The 19,125-nt window shown below is 46.9% G+C and overlaps 1 protein-coding gene across 1 annotated transcript in view; it reads right to left on the bottom strand.

Annotated features, from left to right (window-relative positions):
• Positions 1-955: 955 nt before the first annotated feature.
• Positions 956-19,125, bottom strand: part of LOC132815006 (disintegrin and metalloproteinase domain-containing protein 12-like) — a gene marked incomplete at its 3' end in the record, with an annotated part of 130,937 nt that continues 112,767 nt past the window's right edge. The window contains exons 12-15 of the mRNA XM_060823623.1: positions 16,842-17,019; positions 4,011-4,103; positions 3,091-3,286; positions 956-1,064 (exon numbers count right to left, since the gene is read on the bottom strand). Coding sequence (XP_060679606.1) covers positions 956-1,064; positions 3,091-3,286; positions 4,011-4,103; positions 16,842-17,019 — 576 coding nt within the window. The remainder of the gene's footprint in view (positions 1,065-3,090; positions 3,287-4,010; positions 4,104-16,841; positions 17,020-19,125) is intronic.

Here is a 19,125-nt window from a genome sequence, read left to right as displayed (position 1 = left end):
CCTTCCTATTCATATACCCATCCAAATGCCTTTTAAATGCTGTAATTGTACCAGCCTCCACCACATCTTCTGGCAGCTCATTCCATACATTTTACCACCCTCTGCGTGAAAAGTTTGCACCTTAGATCTCCTTTATATCTTTCCCCTCTCACCCTAAACCTATGCCCCCTAGTTCTGGACTCCCCGACCCCAGGGAAAAGACTTTGCCTATTTACCCTATCCATGTCCCTCATAATTTTGTAAACCTTGATAAGGTCACCCCTCAGCTTCCGACGCTCCCAGCCTGTTCAGCCTCTCCCTGTAGGTCAAATCCTCCAACCCTGACAACATCCTTGTAAATTTTTTCTGAACCCTTTCAAGTATTCCAACAATGGCCTAACCAATGTCCTGTACCTCCCAACTCTGATACTCAATGCTCTGACTAATAAAGAAAAACACACCAAACACCTTCTTCCCTATCCTCTCTACCTGCAATTCCACTTTCAAGGAGCTATGAACTTGGTTCTTCCTGTCTACTCTATTTCTAACCCCTCACGATTTTGTATACCTCAATCATGTCCCCCCCCCCCCCCCCACCTTCTGTTCCGATATAAACCACCCCAACCTCTCCATTCTCTCGTTGTAGTTACAATTCTCCAACCCAGGATACATTATGGGAAACAGTACCAGATTGTGGCAACCAAACACTTTTCACTGTATTATCAAGATAGATGAGACAATAAGTAAAGCATTAATTCATTAATCAAATCTTCTCTGCACTATCCCAGAGCAATTACCACCTTCTATAAGGTAGTGACCAGAACTGCACAGAATACCCCCAGTCTAGTCTCATCAATTGTACGATTTATTTAATCAGAATCAGAAACAATATGAAATGCACACATTTTTAATGTTACATTTATGACTGAAAAATATGGCTATTTTAGAATTGCTGGGAATCTTATATGAAACGTACTTGCTTTGGCATTTGATGTAATCATTATTGTCATTCTTTCCGCAGTTTCCAAAGGGGCTTCCTGCTTTATTTGTATATACGTAACATACATCTTCAGCAGATCTTGCACCTATCAGAAAGAAAGGGAGAGATATATAAACCAGAAGAAAGTCTCCAAACCAGAGACTCTAAACTGTTCCCAGTCACTCAGACCTCTCCCAGCCCAGCCCAGCCCGGCCCAGCCCAGCCCGGCCCAGCCCAGCCCAGCCCAGCCCGGCCCAGCCCAGCCCGGCCCAGCCCGCCCGGCCCGGCCCGAGTGAGCAGTTACAGACACACAGATGGAGAGACAACGATACTGTTCCAAAGTTCTGATGCAAAAATTATTACCAGAAAAGATTATGTGGACCCATACAAATCGAGTTGAATGTTTTAAACGAGTCACTTTTGCTGAGGAAATGCCACTGAATCCAACAGCAAGACTCAGTGTGTTCAGATGGAGCTGTGCAGACTGGGGAACTCCTGAGAGAGAGAACACACACGTGGCCCAGTTTCTGTGTGGAATTGCTATTCTGCACTAGAACAGAGACAGAGAGAGAAAGATAGATAAATGGATAGAGAGAGAGAGAGAGAGAGAGAGAGAGAACGAGAGAGTGTGTAAATTTGACCTGACGTGAAGAAACAGCTCATTGTTCCCTCTGTCCTTCTTTGCAATTCCTGTCAGCAATGTGGAATTTATCGCTTTACTAATTACGGAGGGTTCCTCAGGGATTTAATTGAAATCCACCACAGTGTGTCCAGCAAAGGGGGAAATCAGCTCATTATAATCTCTCGAAGAAGACCTCCGGAGTTACCAGAGCAGTTTGTGTGTTCAATAACTCCCTGGAATCAGATCTGCATCTATGATTTATTCACTTTGCATTAGTTTGATAATTGGGCATGGTGTTGAAAAGTATAAAATGGAGGCCCAAGACTTAGACATACAAGGATATTTCAGAGGTGTATGTGGAGGCAATTACAGAGGGAGGAAAATGGAGAGATTTTAGACAGATATGAAAAAGAATGAGAATTTTAAAATGATTGCTTGCTTAACCAGATGCAAATGACCTTGAGATAATAAGATACAGGAACAGAATTAGGCCATTCAGCCCATTGAGTTGCTTCTGCCACTCAATCATAGCTTTTTTTTTATTCATTTGCGGAATGTGGGCATCGCTGGCTGGGTCAGCATTTCCACCCGTCTCTAGCTATCCTCGAGATGGTGGTCATGAGATGCCTTCTTGAATCAGTCTTTTGTGAGTTGACCCACAATGCCCTGAGAGGGGGAATTCCAGGACTCTGACCCAGTCACAGTGAAGGAACGGTGATATATTTCCAAGTCAGGATGGTGAGTGGCTTGGGGGGGGAACTTGCAGGGGATGGGTGTTCCCATGTATCTGCTGCCCTTGTCCTTCTAGATGGAAGTGGCTGTGGGTTTGGAAGGTGTTGTCTGAGGATCTTTGGTGAATTTCTGCAGTGCTTCTTGTAGACAGTACACACTGCGGCTACTGAGTGTTGGTGGTGGAGGGAGGGGATGTTTGGGATGTGCTGCCAATTAAGCGGGGGGCTGCTTTGTCCTGGATGGTGTCAAGCTTCTTGTGTGTTGTTGGAGCTGCCCCCATCTTCTCATCCCTTTCTAGTCCAGTGACATTTCAAACACATCATCACCTTTCCTGTTCTCTCTGCTATGACTCTTGACAATATTATTAACCAATGTAGCTGATTTAAATAACTTCAAAAAAATTGCTCATCAGCTGCTGGAGGCTACAAATATAAACAGCAGTAAACCCACAAAACAATGCTGAAAACCTACAGAACACTCATACAGAGAACACTGGAGAAACTCAGCAGGTCTGGCAGCATCGATGCAGAGACAGAAACATAGATAACCTTTCAGAATTTCATCTTTCATGGTTCTATTGTATTTCTCTCTATCTCCACTTCCTGCTCTGCCTGATGAAGAATGAGCACAAACATTCCCTCCCCCTCGGCACCCATTTTCCCCTTGCACCAAGTCTATATATCTCACATTGTATAACGATTCACTTTTGTAGTTTCTTGCTCTCTGCTCTCCCATGCTTGCTGTAAGATTAGGGGAGACCCTAGTGCTGTATACTCACCAGGACCCCAGATCTCCTGGCACTGTTTATCTGCAGACTGGCAGATACCATCGCTGCAGTATAAAGTCCCATTGCTGCAGTTGTGCCCATGTTGCAGAAACACATTTTCGGGGCAATCAGAGGAATTTCCTGAACAGAACTCCGGCAGGTCACATTCTCCCATCAGCCCTCGGCACATTGTCCCTGCTGGAAGGAACTGCAGAACAAAGACTGCAATGAAATGTGCTGCCATTTTAACAGAACATATTTATTGGGGGTCAGGAGGTACATTCCTCATTGCAGTATTCTTAGCCTCTGAGTCTAGTTGAATTTCTGATCAATGATAACTTCCCAGAATGTTAATAGTGGGGGATTCAGTGATAGTCATACCATTGAAAGTCAAGGGCTGGTGGTTAGAGTGTCTTTTACTGGAGATGGTCATAACTTGGCATTTCTGTGACAGAAATATCACTTGCCATGTGTCAGTCCAAGCCTGGATATTGTCCTGAACATGGACTGCTTCAGAACCTGAGGAGTTGTGAATGGGACTGAACATTGTGAACATTCCCACTTCTGACCTTATGGTGGAGGGAGGGTCATTGATGATGCAGTTGAAGATGGTTGGACCAAGGACACTACCCTGAGGAACTCCAGCAGAGATGTCCTGGAGCTGAGATGACTGACTTCCAACAATCACAACATCTCCCTGTGTGCCCAGGTGTGACTCTAACAGACTTGGAGAGGTTGTCCCCTGAAACCCATTGGTTCTAGCTTTGTCAGGGCTCCTTGACGCGACACTCGGTCGAATGCAGCCTTGATGTCAAAGGCATTCCAGTTACCTGCCACGGTATTAACATGACCAGATCATTTCCACCATAACTCCTTGCCCCATCTCCCAGAGCCCTCTGTAGAACCGTGTCCATGATGCAGTGAGATCTTACTTGACAGTCTTTGCAGCAGGTATCCGTGGATGGGCACTGTGCCCCAGGTTTAAGTTTACACGTTGAGGGCTCACAGCAGGGGTCGGTACACTCCTGAGGGTAAAACAGAGAGAGAGTGAGAATGAGAGTGGGAGAGAGAGAGTGAGAGTGAGATTGAGTGAGAGTGAGAGTGAGAGTGTGAGTGAGTGAGAGTGAGAGTGAGAGTGAGAGTGAATGAGAGTGAGAGTGAGAATGAGAGAGTGAGAGTGACAGAGAGAGTGAGAGTGACAGAGAGAGTGAAAGAGTGAGAGTGAGAGAGAGAGAGTGAGAGCAAGAGAGAGAGTGAGAGAGAGAGGGTGAGAGAGAGAGTGAGAGAGAGAGATTGAGAGTGAGAGAGTGAGAGTGAGAGATTGAGAGTGAGAGCGAGAGTGAGAGTGCGAGAGAGTGAGAGTAAGAGAGAGAGTGAGAATGAGAGAATGAGAGAGAAAGAGTGAGAGAGTGTGAGAGAGAGAGTGAGAGTGAGACTGAGGATAGCTGTCACTGAGAAACACAGCCACAAGATGACAGCATGTTCACTGACTTAAACATAAAAGCAGAATACATCGGACCTTCAATGTTGGAAATATGAAAGTAGATGGGGCCTCATCAAAGGCAACTGTGGGGTATGAAGGGTCATGGTTTAGTGGACAATATTGGACATGGATTGAAGACTGTCTGGCTAACAGAAAATAGAGAGTTAGTATAATCAGGTCTGATAGGCAAAATGGAAGAAGAGAAATTCTGCCTGAGGTCTTTGCTTAGGATTTAGCCCTTTACGATTTACAGCATGATATAGGTGCAGGGGAAATACATTGGAGCTAGTTTTTGTTATCCATTTGTGGGACTTGGGCATCACTGGCTGTCCAGTATTGATGGCCCATCCCTACTTGCCCCAGTATTGATGCCCATCCCTACTTGCCCTTAAGGAGGTGGGGGTGAGCTACCTTCCTGAACCGCTGCATTTCACTTACTGTGGGTTGACCCACAATGCCGGTAGGGATGGAATTCCAGGATTTTCACCCAGTGACTGAGCAGGAACAGCGATATATTTCCAAGTCAGGGTGGTGAGGGGCTTGGAGGGGAATTTGCAGGGGGTGGTATTCCCATGTATCTGCTGTCCTTGTCCTTCTAGATGGAAGTGGCCATGGGTTTGGAAGGTGTTGTCTGAGGAGGTTTGGTGATTTTCTGTCGTGCACTTTGCAGATTACACACACTGCAGCTACTGACCGTCAGTGGGAGAGGGAGTGGATGTTTGGGGATTTGCTGCCAATCAAGTCAGTCACTTTGTCCTGGATGGTGTAAAGCTTCTTGAGTGTTGTTGGGAGATGAAATTCAATGTGGGAAATACCAGTTGTTCACTTAAGCAGGGAGAATGAGAAAGTGCATGAACTAAGTGGAGAATGGCTGCAGATTTCTGAGGTACAGAGAGATTTAGAAGCTCTTGATGCTCGTTTACAAAACATGAGCATGCAGATAAAGCACTGAATGAGACTGACTAATGGTACACATACCACAGCTTGCACTGAGAATAATTGAACATAAAGATGAGGATGTTATGCTTCAATGACACAGGGTATTGGAGAGGCTTCCCGTTAAATACTGCAGCTTTATTTCAGAAAGTATTGCAGCAGCTTCCAGGAGGTTTCCCAGATTGAAACCTGGACTGCTTGAAAATGGATTGGATCACCTGGGCTTGTTCCCAATGGAGCTTCAAGGAGTGAGCACACCAGAGAAGATCGCGGACCTACTTGATCCCGGGAATTGGGACAGGACTGTGTGTTATTGAAATTGTGGGTGTACTGTACCTCTAAGAGAGTTGAAATTTCTGGATAGCGCAGTTTTCTGAACAAAGTAACAATGTAATATTTGGTCAAACAACTCGTGAAGAGCTATGTTGCCTGGATACAAAAACAAAATCAAATTTGGCCAATCAGTTTAAAGCATTGCCAAGATACCAAACTTCAATCAAGTTTGAATATTAAAACCAATGAAACAATCCGTTGTTTTGGGGTATAAGTATCCGGCATTTTGAGCAGTCAGTCAGACCAGCAAAGAGCACCAACAAAAACAGAACCATACAGACTGCCTGCACAACTGCTCCCTTATAGGTACCTTTATCTGTCAAAGACCTGGGAAACAGAGTCCCTAAGAAGAAGGAAAGAAGACAGAGAATACAGAGTACCCTTGGCTAAGCTGCCTGGTTTTGAAATGTGACTATATTTGTTGGAAATCACAATCAGGAGTTTTATCAGACCATTGCTGCAGAGGGGAAGGATTGGGAACCTGTGTTGTAGTTCCAGTGCACAGGAGGATGAGAGTAGGAAGGACAGGGACAGGATTTCAGGGTCACAGGAATGTGCTGGCAGACAGCAAACTGGTTTGAAGTGTGTTTACTACAACACCAGAAGTATCCGAAATAAGGTAGGTGAGCTTGCAGCATGGATAGGTACCTGGGACTTCGATGTTGTGGCCATTTTGGAGACATGGATAGAGCAGGGTGAGGAATGGATGTTGCAGGTTCCAGGGTTTAGATCTTTCATTAAGAACAGGCAAGGCGGTAAAAGAGGGGGGAGGCGTGGCCTTGTTAGTTAAGGACAGTATAACGGTGGCTGAGAGAACTTTTTTTTATAGATATTTTTATTGGAAGTTTAACATTTTGACAAATTTACAAAAATAAGCAGAATTTTCAAGCACAAACATTAATATAAAAATAGATCTTAAATATATAATCATCAAAATTCAACTAATCCACAATCATCCAGAGTGTATAGTTGAGTCGCTTACATCCTTCAAACAAGAGAAAATGTTCTCTAATACACTCATAACAGTATGATAAAAAGGAAGTTATTTCCAAACAATAAGAACAAAAAATTAAACATGTTTGAATGGAGATCTTCCCCCTTGTTCTCAGGGGGCCTTACTACCTTTCCAACGTTCCACCATATCCTCTCCCAAACAGTGTCCCACCCTCGACCCGGGCGCTCCTTAATAGGATTTAAATATAATACCGAGCTAGAGTTAACAGTGAGCGCCGCACCCCCACCCCTCCCCACCCATACCTGAGTATATCTGATAGCATCAATGCCACGTACAAACATACATAACTATAAAATTACAACTCCAACAGATTACAGTTAAGTATAATAACATAAGATAGCAAGGAAGACAACCCCGTTCCCAGAGGCAAAAGTAAAGTAGAATAAAGTATCCATTTCTCCCCACGGAGTGTGGGAGAGGCAAGCCAACATAAATTGTCTCTTACGATTTATTTAACCGAGTCTAAAAGTTTCTTGGCCTCTTCTGGTGATCTAAAATTATACTCGGATCCTTCGTGGGTAAAGCATAACGTTGCTGGGTAGCGTAAGGTGTAATAAATATCTAAGTCCCTTAAACATTTCTTCACCTCATCAAACGCCTTCCTTCTTCGGGCCAAAGCCGGGGAGAAGTCCTGAAATAACATAATCTTGGATCCTTCATGGAGCATGGCTTTAGGATCCTTTCCAAGCTTTCTGGAGGCATCCAGGAGTATCTGCCTCTCCCTATAACTCTGCAGCCGGAACAGGACCGGGTGTGGGCGCTGGTTTGGGCCAGATCCGCGTGCTGCGACCCGGTAGGCCCACTCCACCCTTACCCGGTCAGTTTCAGCCCCCAGGTTTAAAAGCTGCGGCAAAAATCGCTCCAGAAATGCTGCTAACTGTCCCTTCCCTTCTTGCTCGGGAAGGCCCAGCAACCGAATATTTTTTCTCCGATTTCTGTTGTCAATATCATCCATGTAAATTTCAAAGGCCCGGGCTCTCTGCTCCAGAGCTGGCACCTGTTCTGCAGCTGTTTGAGCTGCAGCCTCGGAGGTAGTGGCCTTTAGTTCCGCCCCCTCCACTCGGCCCTGCAGCTCCTCCATGGTTTGATTCTGTTTCTGCAGCTTTTCTTCGAATGCATTCCATCTCTGTCGGGATTCTGCGATGAAATTGACGAGTGTCGATTCCAATCTGGCAATCATCTCTATAAGGCCTGTTTTTACATCAGCTGCAGCGGAGGAGAGGAGGGTGGGGGAGGGGTCTTTGTTTTCTGAGAGCTGCGGGGTCCCTTCGATTTACTCATTATCCACTCAGTATTAGACTGTTTAAATATAATATTCAGCAGCTAATTAAGATTAAAGAAATTTTTTGGGTGGTTTGGCAAGTGTGGTGGGGGCAGGTAACCCACTTTACCCAGGTTTTGGGAAGGGCTCTGTAGACTCAGACTTGCTGAGTCGCCGCCATCTTGGATCTCCCCCGGCTGAGAGAACTTTTGATGAGGACTCACCTACTGAGGTAGTGTGGGCTGAGGTTAGAAACAGGAGAGGAAAGGTCACACTGCTTGGAGTTTTTTATAGGCCTCCGCAGAGTTCCAGGGAGGTGGAAGAGTGGATTAGCAACATTATCCAAGGTCAGAGTGAGAGGAACAGGGTGGTCATTATGGGGGGACTTTAACTTCCCCAACATTGACTGGAAATGCTATAACTCTAGAACGTCGGATGGATCAGTTTTTGTCCAATGTGTACAGGAGGGTTTCCTGACACAGTGTGTCGAAGGGCCGACAAGAGGGAGGCCACACTGGATCTGGTGCTTGGGAATGACCCAGGCCAGGTGTTTGGTTTAGTTGTAGGTGAGCACTTTGGAGAGAGTGACCATAATTCAGTTACATTTAGTTTAGCGACGGAAAGGGATAGGCACATGCCACAGGTCAAGAGTTATTGAGGGGACATGGGCAATTATAATGTGATTAGGCAGGAATTAGGATGCATAGAATGGGGGAGCAAAATGCAGGGGATGGGGATAATGGAAATGTGGAGCTGGTTTCAGGAACAGATATTGTGTGTCCTTGATAGGTCTGTCCCTGTCAGGCAGGGAGGAAGTGATAAGGTAAGGGAACCGTGGTTTACTACAGAAATTGTATCTCTTGTTAAGCAGAAGAAGGAGGCTCATGTGACAATGAGACAAGATGGTTCAGATGAGGCGATGGAGAGTTACAGATCAGCGAGGAAGGATTTAAAGAGAGAGATAAGGAGCGGTCATGAGCAGTCTTTAGCAGGTAGAATAAAGGAGAACCCTAAAGCTTTCTTTTGGTATGTGAGGAATAAAAGGATGAATAGGGTCAGTCAAAGACAGGAGTGGGACATTGTGTGTGGACCCTGTGGAGATCGGAGAGATGCTGAATGAACATTTCTCTTCGGTTCAGGAAAAAGAGAATGTTGTCGATGAGAAGAATGAGGTACGAGATATTAGACTAGAAAGGATCAAGCTTAGTCACAAAACAGGTATTATCAATTCTAGAAGGAGTGAAAGTAGGCAAGTCCCTGAGCCTCGTGGGATTTATCCGAGGATTCTCTGGGCAGCTAGGGAGGAGGCGTTAGAGCCTTTGGCTTTGATCTTTGAGTCGTCATTGTCTACAGGTTTAGTACCAGAGGGCTGGAGGATTGCAAATGTTGTACCCTTGTTCAAGAAGGGCAGTAGAGATGACCCAGGTAATTATAGACCAGTGAGCCTTACGCCTGTTGTAGGAAAGGTTTTGGAAAGGATTAAAAGAGATAGGATTTATAATCATCTAGCAAGGAACAATTTGATTTCAGATTGTCAACATGGTTTCGTCAAAGGTAGGTTGTGTCTCACAAACCTCATTGAGTTTTTGAGAAGGTGACCAAGCATGTAGGACAGTTGACGTGGTATAAATGGACTTCAGTAAAGCCTTTGATAAGGTTCCACATGGTAGGCTGTTGGAGAAAATGCAGAGGCGTGGGATTGAGGGTGATTTAGCAGTTTGGATTAGAAACTGGCTTTCTGAAAGAAGGCAGCGAGTGGTGGTTGATGGAAAATATTCAGCCTGGAGTCCGGTTACTAGTGGTGTGACACAAGGATCTGTTTTGGGACCACTGCTGTTTGTCATTTTTATAAATGACTTAGACGTAGGCATAGGTGGATGGGTTAGTAAATTTGCAGATGACACTAAAGTCGGTGGAGTAGTGGACAGTGTGGAAGAATGTTACAGGTTGCAGGGGGACTTGGATAAACTGCAGAATTGGGCTGAGAGGTGGCAAATGGAGTTCAATGCAGCTAAATGTGAGGTGATGCACTTTGGGAAGAATAACAGGAAGGCAGAGTACTGGGTCAATGGAAAGATTCTTTGTAGTGTGGATGTGCAGAGGGATCTTGGAGTCCATGTACATAGATCCCTGAAAGTTGCCACCCGAGGGGATAGTGCTGTTAAGAAGGCATACAGTGTGTTAGGTTTCATTTGTAGAGGGATTGAGTTTCGGAGCCACAATATCGTGCTGCAACTATACAAAACACTGGTGCGGCCTCACTTGGAACATTATGTACAGTTCTGGTCACCATATTTCGGGAAGGATGTGGAAGCACTGGAAAAGGTGCAGAGGAGATTTACCATGATGTTGCCTGGTCTGGAGGGAAGGTCTAATGAGGGAAGGCTGAGAGACTTGGGTCTGTTCTCATTGGAACAAAGAAGGCTAAGAGGGGATTTGATAGAGACATACAAGATAATCAGAGGATTAGATAGGGTGGACAGTGAGAGTCTTTTTCCTAGGATGGTGACGTCAGCTTGTACAAGGGGGCATAACTACAAATTGAGGGGTGATAGATTTAAGACAGATGTCAGAGGCAGGTTCTTTACTCAGAGAGTGGAAAGGGTCTGGAATGCCCGACCTGCTGATGTGGCAAAAGTGAGGACAGCAGATGCTGGAAACCAGAGTTTGATCAGAGTGGTGCTGGAAAAGCACAGCAGGTCAGGCAGCATCCGAGGAGCAGGACAATTGATGTTTTGGGCAAAAGCCCGTGTCTTTTTCTGATGAAGGGCTTTTGCCCAAAACGTTGATTTTCCTGCTCCTCGGATCCTGCCTGACCTGCTGTGCTTTTCCAGCACCTCTACCTGATAATGTAGTTAACTCAGCCACGTTCGGGAGATTTAAACAATCCTTGGATAAGCACATGGATGATGATGGGATAGCGTAGGGGGATGAGCTGAGAATAGTTCACAGGCCAGCACAACATTGAGGGCCGAAGGGCCTGTTCTGTGCTGTACTGTTCTATTAAGTGTACAGGTCCTGCTAAGATTTGATTTCCCAAAACACAGCACCTCGCATTTATCTAAATTAAACTCCATCTGCCACTTCCCAGCCCAAGTCAGGGGATAGGTGCTTTAGGTGGGACAGAGGTGGTGGAAGGAGGGGAGGGGAGATGTATTTCTGATGAAGGTGAGTATCACAGCAGTAACCAGAGATGAAATAACTGAAGGATTATCCAGTGAGGCTTTGTGGGTGGAGCTAAGAAATAAGATGGGGATGGTGACGTTATTGGGGTTGTACTATCGGCCCCCAAATAGTCAGCGGGAATTCGAGGAACAAATCTGCAGGGAGACTGGGGAGACTCCCAGGAGCAATAGGGTTGTCACAGTCAGGGAGTTTCTTTTTCCGAACATAGACTGGGACTGCCAGAGACTTAAGGGCTTAGATTGGGTGGAATGTGTTAAGTGTATTCAGGAAAGTTCCCTCAAGCAGTCTGCAGAGGGTCCCACTCAGGAGGGGGCAAAACTCAGCCTCCTTTTGGGAAATAGGGCAGGACAGATGACGGAGGTGACAGTGGGGGAGTACTGTGGGAGCAGTGACCATAGTTCTGTTAAATTTAAAATAGTTATAGAGAGGGACAAAACTGGTCCACAGGTTCAAGTTCTAAACTGGGGGAAGGTGAATATTGATGGAATTAGACAGGAGCTAGTAGGGGTTGTTTGGAGCAGGACTGCTGGCAAGTGAGAGGCCTTTAACAGTGAGATAGCTAGAGTTCAAGGTCGATATGTTCCTGTGAGGGTGAAGGGCAGGGTTGGCAGGAACAGGGAACCCTGGATAACAGAGATATTGAGGCTTTGAGGAGGCGTGGTTCCCAGAGAGGCAGCTGGGATCAAGGGAATCCTGGAGGTACACAGGGAATACAGGAGTTTACTGAAGAAGGAAATCAGGAGGGTGAAAAGAGAGTATGAGATAGCCTTGACTGAGAAGATTAGGGTGAATCCAAAGAGGTTCTTTAAATATATTAAAGGAAAAAGAATACCTAGAAAGAGAATAGAACCCCCATCAAAGTGAATATGTACATGTGGAACTGTAGGAGATGGGCGAGGTCCTCAATGATTATCTCTCCTCTGTGTTTACCGTGGAGAAAGCCATGAGGACCTGGGAACTTGGGGAAGTTTGTGATGATATTTTGGGGCCAGTCCATATCACAGTAGAGGTGGTGTTGGATGTATTACACTGTATAAAGGTGGATAACTCTCCTGGTCCTGACCAGATATATCCAAGAACCCCGTCAGAGGCTGGAGAAGACATTGCCAGGGCCCTGGCTGATATATTTGCATCATTGTTAGCCACGGGTGAGGTCCCGGAAGACTGGAGGGTCGGGAATGTTGTGCCTTTACTCAAGAAGGGCTGCAAAGGAGACCCTGGGAACGATAGAGCAGTAAGCTGAACATCTGTGGGAGGGAAGTTACTTCAGGAGAATCTGAGGGATAAGATACACATGACTTTAGAAAGACAGGGTTTGATTAGGAGTAGTCCGCGTGGCTTTGTGAGTGGGAGATCATGCCTCACAAATTTATTAACATTCTTTCACACAGTGACCTGGAAGGTTGATGAGGATGGGCGTAATCTATATGGATGTCAGGAAGGCCTTTGATAAGGTTCCACATGGTAGACTGCTGTGGAAGGTGAGATCGCATGGAATCCAGGGGAAGCTGGCAAATTGGGTACACCATTGGCTTGATGGTAGGAAGCAGGGGGTAATAGTGGAATGCTGCTTGTCAGACTGGAGGCCTGTGACTAGGGCAGTGCTTCAGTGGTCAGTGCTGGGCCCACTATATCAATGATTTGGATGGGAATATACAAGGCATGATGAGTAAGTTGCAGATGATACTAAAATACGCAGTATTGTGGACAGTGAGGAAGGTTCTCAGAAATTGCAGCAGGACTTTGATCAGCTGGGGAGGTGGGCCGAGAAATGGCAAATGGAGTTTAATTTAAATAAGCGTGAGGTCTTGCATTTTGGAAAATCAAATCAAGGCAGGAGTTTCATGGTGAATGGTTGGGCCTTAAGGGGTGTAGTGGAACAGAGGGACCTTGAAGTTCAGATGCACGGTTCTCTGAGAGTGGAGTCCCAGGGAGACAGGGCTTTTGGTACACTGGCCTTCATCAGTCAGGGCATTGAGTGTAGAAGTTGGGGAGGTATGTTGCAGTTATACGGGACATTGGTGAGGCAGCACTTGGGTATTGTGCTCAGTTGTGGTCACCTTGTTATAGGAAGGATGTTATTAAGCTGGAAAGAGTGCAGAAGACATTTACAAGGATGTTGCCAGGATCGAAGGGTCTGAGTTACAGGGAGTTGCTGGAGACACTAGGACCTTTTTCTGTTGTGCACAGGAGACTGAGGCGGCACCTTATTGGAGTGTATAAGATCATGAGAGTCATGGATAGAGTGTGATGAGGCTGCTACTTTCACAAGGTGATGTTGTCTTTGGTTTCTCTCAGAGGGGTATTGAACACAGACACTCTGAAAAATCTCATTTTGATGGGTTGTCGGCCTATTTCGTTATCCTGCCTCAGGCAAAAGGCTTTCAATTTTTTTTTAAAAATACTCGAACAACTAAAAGGGAGTGGCCTGTTCTCCGAGCTCAGCTTTATCTCTGCTTTGGTTTGGTTTTGGAGTTTAGCAGTCTGGCTGTTCAGACGCAGATGGTCAAAGAAACAGCTCGATGGTAGGAAGTGTTCCATGCCGACTGTCTCTGTCTTCTCTCTCCCTTCTGTAAGATCATGTGTTGGATTTTACCTTTTGTGCCAAGGGAGTATTTATGGGGATTGTTGGAGGAATTTGGAATAGCATCATTAAGTTGGGATATTCTGTTGGGTTTTTGGATAGGTTAAGATTTGGAGACGCCAGTGTGGGACTGGGGTGTACAATGTTAAAAACACCAGGACTATAATGTGGTGTTGTGTGATTTTTAACTGAATAGGTTCAGTTATTCTACATTCTGCTCTTTTTTGGTTGTGTTTCATTCGATAATCTGACAAATAAATTCTGCTTTGTTTAAAACAATGTGGTCTGGGCTAGCTGCATCTCTCCTGGGAATATCCATTGCACATCCTTCCTAGGACACCTGGAAAAACGAGGGTCTGGGCTACTTTCATGAGAAGTTTTGTGGGATCAGGCCTGGTCCAGAACAAGGGTGAATATAATCCGTCCTTTTCCCAGGGTTGGGAAATTGAGATCTAGAGGGCATCAGGTTAAGGTTCAAGGGGGAAGGATAAAAAGGAACCTGACTGGCAACTTTTTCACACAGAAGGTGGTACACATGTGGAGGTTAGTGTGGGTAAGGATGGTGGGGTGGGGTCTGTCACTGTGACCCCCTCCCCCGGGGGTAAGGATGGTGGGTGGGGATTGGGGAGTGACTGCATGAGTTTTGTGAAGATTTGTAACTCGGGTTGAGGTGCTGGGTGTAGGTTTGCTCCCTGAGCTGGGGGGTTCATTTCCTGATGTTTCCGTAACATCTTCAGTGAGTCTGAGGCAAAGCACTGGATATGATTCCTGCTTCCGATAGATAGGTTTGGGTTTCTTTGGGTTGTTGATGTCATTTCCTGTGGTGATGTTATTTCCTGTAGAGAAGTCACTCCCTGTTCCTTTTCTCGGGGGTGGTAGATCTAACTCGATGTGTTTGTTGATAGAGTTCCGGTTGGAACGCCATGCTTCCAGGAATTCCCGTGCATGTCTCTGTTTGGCTTGTCCCAGGATGGATGTGTTGTCCCAGTCGAGGTGGGACTACATTAGAATATTATTTCAATGAGCCACCACACACTGCTGCACAGAGGAACTACACAGAGCAGAGGAAAATCCCATATACCGTGTATTCAAAACAAAATGGGTACCCAATGAACACAGTCAGCCGATTTCTCAGCAACAAACCCAAACAAGCAGAAAAAACACATCCAGAAACCCTAGCCACTCTCCCCTATATCAAAGACATCTCAGAAATGACTGCCAGACTACTCCGACCCCTTGGCATCATGGCAGCCCACAAACCCACCAACACACTAAAACAGCAGCTAGTGAAAGATCCATACAGACAGCAAACAAAACTAATGTCAGGGACTGTAACAAACACTACACTGGACAAACAGGCAGAAAACTAACCACCAGGATACACCACAGGAAATGACATCACCAACCCAAAGAAACCCAAACATATAAACAGAAAGCAGGAATGATATACAGTGCTGGCCAGAGGATGTTACCTAGTAGGGAGACAAAACATCTGGAAAAGAACCTACCAGCTCAGAGAGCAAACCTACATCTGAGAGTGTGATTGTTCCCCACCACCATCCCCACCCCTTCACGGGGTAAGGTTACAATCAGTGAGAGGCGGCAGAGGTATTCGAGGGCTATGGAGTGCGGTCGGAGTTATGGGAGTTTGATGGTTAATAAGTGCAGCTGGAATATGCCTGGGAATCTCAAGTTGCTATTTCCCTTGCTATCACAGAGAATTGTGGGTGTGTATGTGTGTGTGTGTGTGTTAGTGTGTGTGGGTGTGCGTATGGGTATGTGTGTGTGGGGGTATGTGCATGTGTGTGTCGGTGTGTGTGTGGAGGTATGTGTGCGCTTGTGGGGGGGTATGCGTGTGGGTGTGTGTGTGGGGGTATGTGTGCGGGTGTGGGGGGTATGTGTGCGTGTGTGTGGGTGTGTGTGGTGTGTGTGTGTGTGGGGGTATGTGGGCGTGTGTGTGGGGGTATGTGTGCGGGTGTGGGGGGTATGTGTGCGTGTGTGGGTGTGTGTGTGGGGGTATGTGGGCGTGTGTGGGGGGTATGTGTGCGTGTGTGTGGATGTGTGTGTGTGCATGTGTGTGGGGGTATGTGGGCGTGTGTGGGGGCTGTGTGTGCGTGTGTGTGGTGTGTGTGTGCGCATGTGTGGGGGGTATGTGTGCGTGTGTGTGCATGTGTGTGTGTGTGTATGTGTGTGGGGGTATGTGTGCGTGTGTGTGGTGTGTGTGTGTGGGTATGTATGTGTGGGGGTATGTGTGCATGTTCATGTGTGTGGGTATGTGTGCATGGGCCTGTGTATGTATGTGTGGGTATGCGTGCATGTGTGTGTGGGTATGTTTGCGTGTGCATGTGGGTATGTGTGACTGTGTGTGTGGTTATGGGTGAGTGTGCATGTGCGTGTGGGTATGTGTGCGTGTATGTGTGGGTATGTCCGCTTGTGCATGTGTGTGTTTGGGTATGTATGCGTGTACATGTGTGAGGGTGGGTATGTGTGTGTGCGCGCATGTGTGTGGGTGAGTATGTGTGTGTGTGCATGTGTGAGAGTGGGTGTGTGTGGGTATGTGTGCGTGTGTGGGTATGTGTTCATGTGCATGTGTGTGTGTGGGTATGTGTGCGTGTGCATGTGTGCGTGTGCGTGTGCATGTGTGTGGGTGTGTGTGGGTGGGTATGTGTGCATGTGCATGTGTGCGTGTCCATGTGTGTATGTGGGTATGTGTGCGTGGGCGTGTGTGTGTGTGTGTGTGTGGGGGGGGGGGGGGGGGGGGGGTGGTGGTGTGTGTATGTGTGCGTGGCCGTGTGTGTGTGTCTGTGTGCGTATATCCTCATCACACACACCCCTCACCCCCATCATCCTTACCCCGAGGGGGGGTGGAGCACTGTCACACTCCCACTCCACCCCCACCATCCGTATCGCGGGGGTGGGGAGAGGGGGCACAGTCACACTCCCACTCCACCCCCACCATCCTTACCGCAGGGGGGCCGCAGTCACAGTCCTCGCCCCTGTCCAGGTAGAGGTTCCCACACTGGGGAGGGGACAGCAGCTGGTCTGGATCCGGGAGGTTAAACAGACATGTCCCGACTCCCTGGTCAAACACTTGCTCCAAATCCGCACGGCTACAGCTACTAAACATCCTTGGCAACTTCCACCTGGCAGAACCAACAGGAAACACAGTGAAGACAGGCACACACCGACACATACACACTGGTGCACACACACACACATGGGCACACACACTGGCACACAGTACATCCCAGACTCTAACCCCTTGAGTGATGCTCCCCCTCCCCCTCACTCTCAGATAGTACATCCCAGACCCTAACCCCTCGACTGACCCTCCCCCTCCCCACCACACTCCCAGACAGTACACCCCAGACCCTAACCCCTCGAGTGACTCTCCGTCTCCCCCTCCCCTACACTCTCAGACCGTGCCCATTGGGATGGTATTTGGGATTTTGATGTTGTGGCCCTTTTGGAAGACTGTCTAGAGACATGGATAGAGGAGGCATCGGAATGGTTGTCACAGGTTACAGGACTAAGATGTTTCGGTCAGAACAGAGAAGGTGGTAAAAGAGGAGGGGGTGTGACATTGCTGGTCATGGACAGTATTACGGTGACAGAAAGGATTCGTCTCCTGACGTAGTATGGGCTGAGATTAGAAACAGGAAAGGAGAGCTCATTCTGTTCGGAGAGTTCGATGGGCCTCTTAATTCTTCCACAGATGCCGAGAAAAGGATGGCAAGGATGATCCTCGATGGGTTCGGTAACAGGGTCGTTGTTATGGGGTCTTTAACTTTCCAAATATTGACTGGGAATACTCTAGTTTGAGTACTTTAGATGGCTCAGTGTTCGTCCAATGTGTGTAGGAGGGTTTCCTGACCCAGTATGTAGACAGGCCAACAAGGGGCGAGGCCACATTGGATTTGGTATTGGGGAATGAATCCGGCCAGGTGTTAGATTTGGAGGTAGGTGAGCACTTTGGTGACAGTGACCACAATTCAGTTATGTTTACTTTCGCAATGGAAAAGGATAGATATATTCCGCAGGGCAAGAGTTATAGCTGGGGGAAAGGCAATTATGATGCGATTTGGCATGATTTAGGATGCATAAGATGGGGAAGGAAACTGCTGAGTTAACTACATTATCAGGCCAGGCATTCCATGCCCTTACCACTCTCTGAGTAAAGAACCTGTCTCTGACATCTGTCTTAAATCTACCACCCCTCAATTTGTAGTTATGCCCCCTCGTACAAGCTGACGCCACCATCCTAGGAAAAAGACTCACTGTCTACCCTATCTAACGCTCTGATCATCTTGTATGTTTTGGGATGGCACGGTGGCACAGTGGTTAGCACTGCTGCCTCACAGCGCCTGAGACCCGGGTTCAATTCCCGCCTCAGGCGACTGACTGTGTGGAGTTTGCACGTTCTCCCCGTGTCTGCGTGGGTTTCCTCCCACAGTCCAAAGATGTGCGGGTCAGGTGAATTGGCCATGCTAAATTGCCCATAGTGTTAGGTAAGGGGTAAATGTAGGGGTCTGGGTGGGTTGCGCTTCGGCGGGTCGGTGTGGAGTTGTTGGGCCGAAGGGCTTGTTTCCACACTGTAAGTAATCTAATCCAGTCTCTATCCAATCCCCTCTTAGCCTTCTTCTCTCCAATGAGAACAGACCCAAGTCTCTCAGCCTTTCCCCATTAGACCTTCCCTCCAGACCAGGCAACATCCTGGTAAATCTCCTCTGCACCTTTTCCAATGCTTCCACATCCTTCCACATCCATGTGCCTCATGATTTTATAAACCTCTATAAAGGTCACCCCTCAGCCTCCGATGCTCCCAGGAAAACAGCTCCAACCTGCAAGGAGAAAACAGCCTTTCCCTACAGCTGAAATTCTCCAACCCTGGCAACATCTTTTCCCAACTCTTTCAACTTTCACAACATCTTTCCGATAGGAAGGAGACCAGAATTGCACACAATATTCTAACAGTGGCCAAACCAATGTCCTGTACAACCGCAACATGACCTCCCAACTCCTGTACTCAATACTCTGACCAATAAAGGAAAGCATACCAAACACCTTCTTCACTATCCTATCTACCTCTTACTCCACTTTCAATGAGCTATGAACCTGCACTCCAAGGTCTGTTCAGCAACACTCCCCAGTTTCTTACCATTAAGTGTACAAGTTCTTGCTCTGATTTGCTTTCCCAAAATGCAGCACCTCGCATTTACCTGAATTGAACCCCATCTGCCACATCTCAA

This window comes from Hemiscyllium ocellatum, unplaced genomic scaffold (assembly GCF_020745735.1).
Source record: "Hemiscyllium ocellatum isolate sHemOce1 unplaced genomic scaffold, sHemOce1.pat.X.cur. scaffold_999_pat_ctg1, whole genome shotgun sequence".
Lineage (NCBI taxonomy): Eukaryota > Metazoa > Chordata > Chondrichthyes > Orectolobiformes > Hemiscylliidae > Hemiscyllium > Hemiscyllium ocellatum.
The sequence above is the reverse complement of the archived record's forward strand: the minus strand, read 5'-3'. Positions and strand labels throughout refer to the sequence as shown.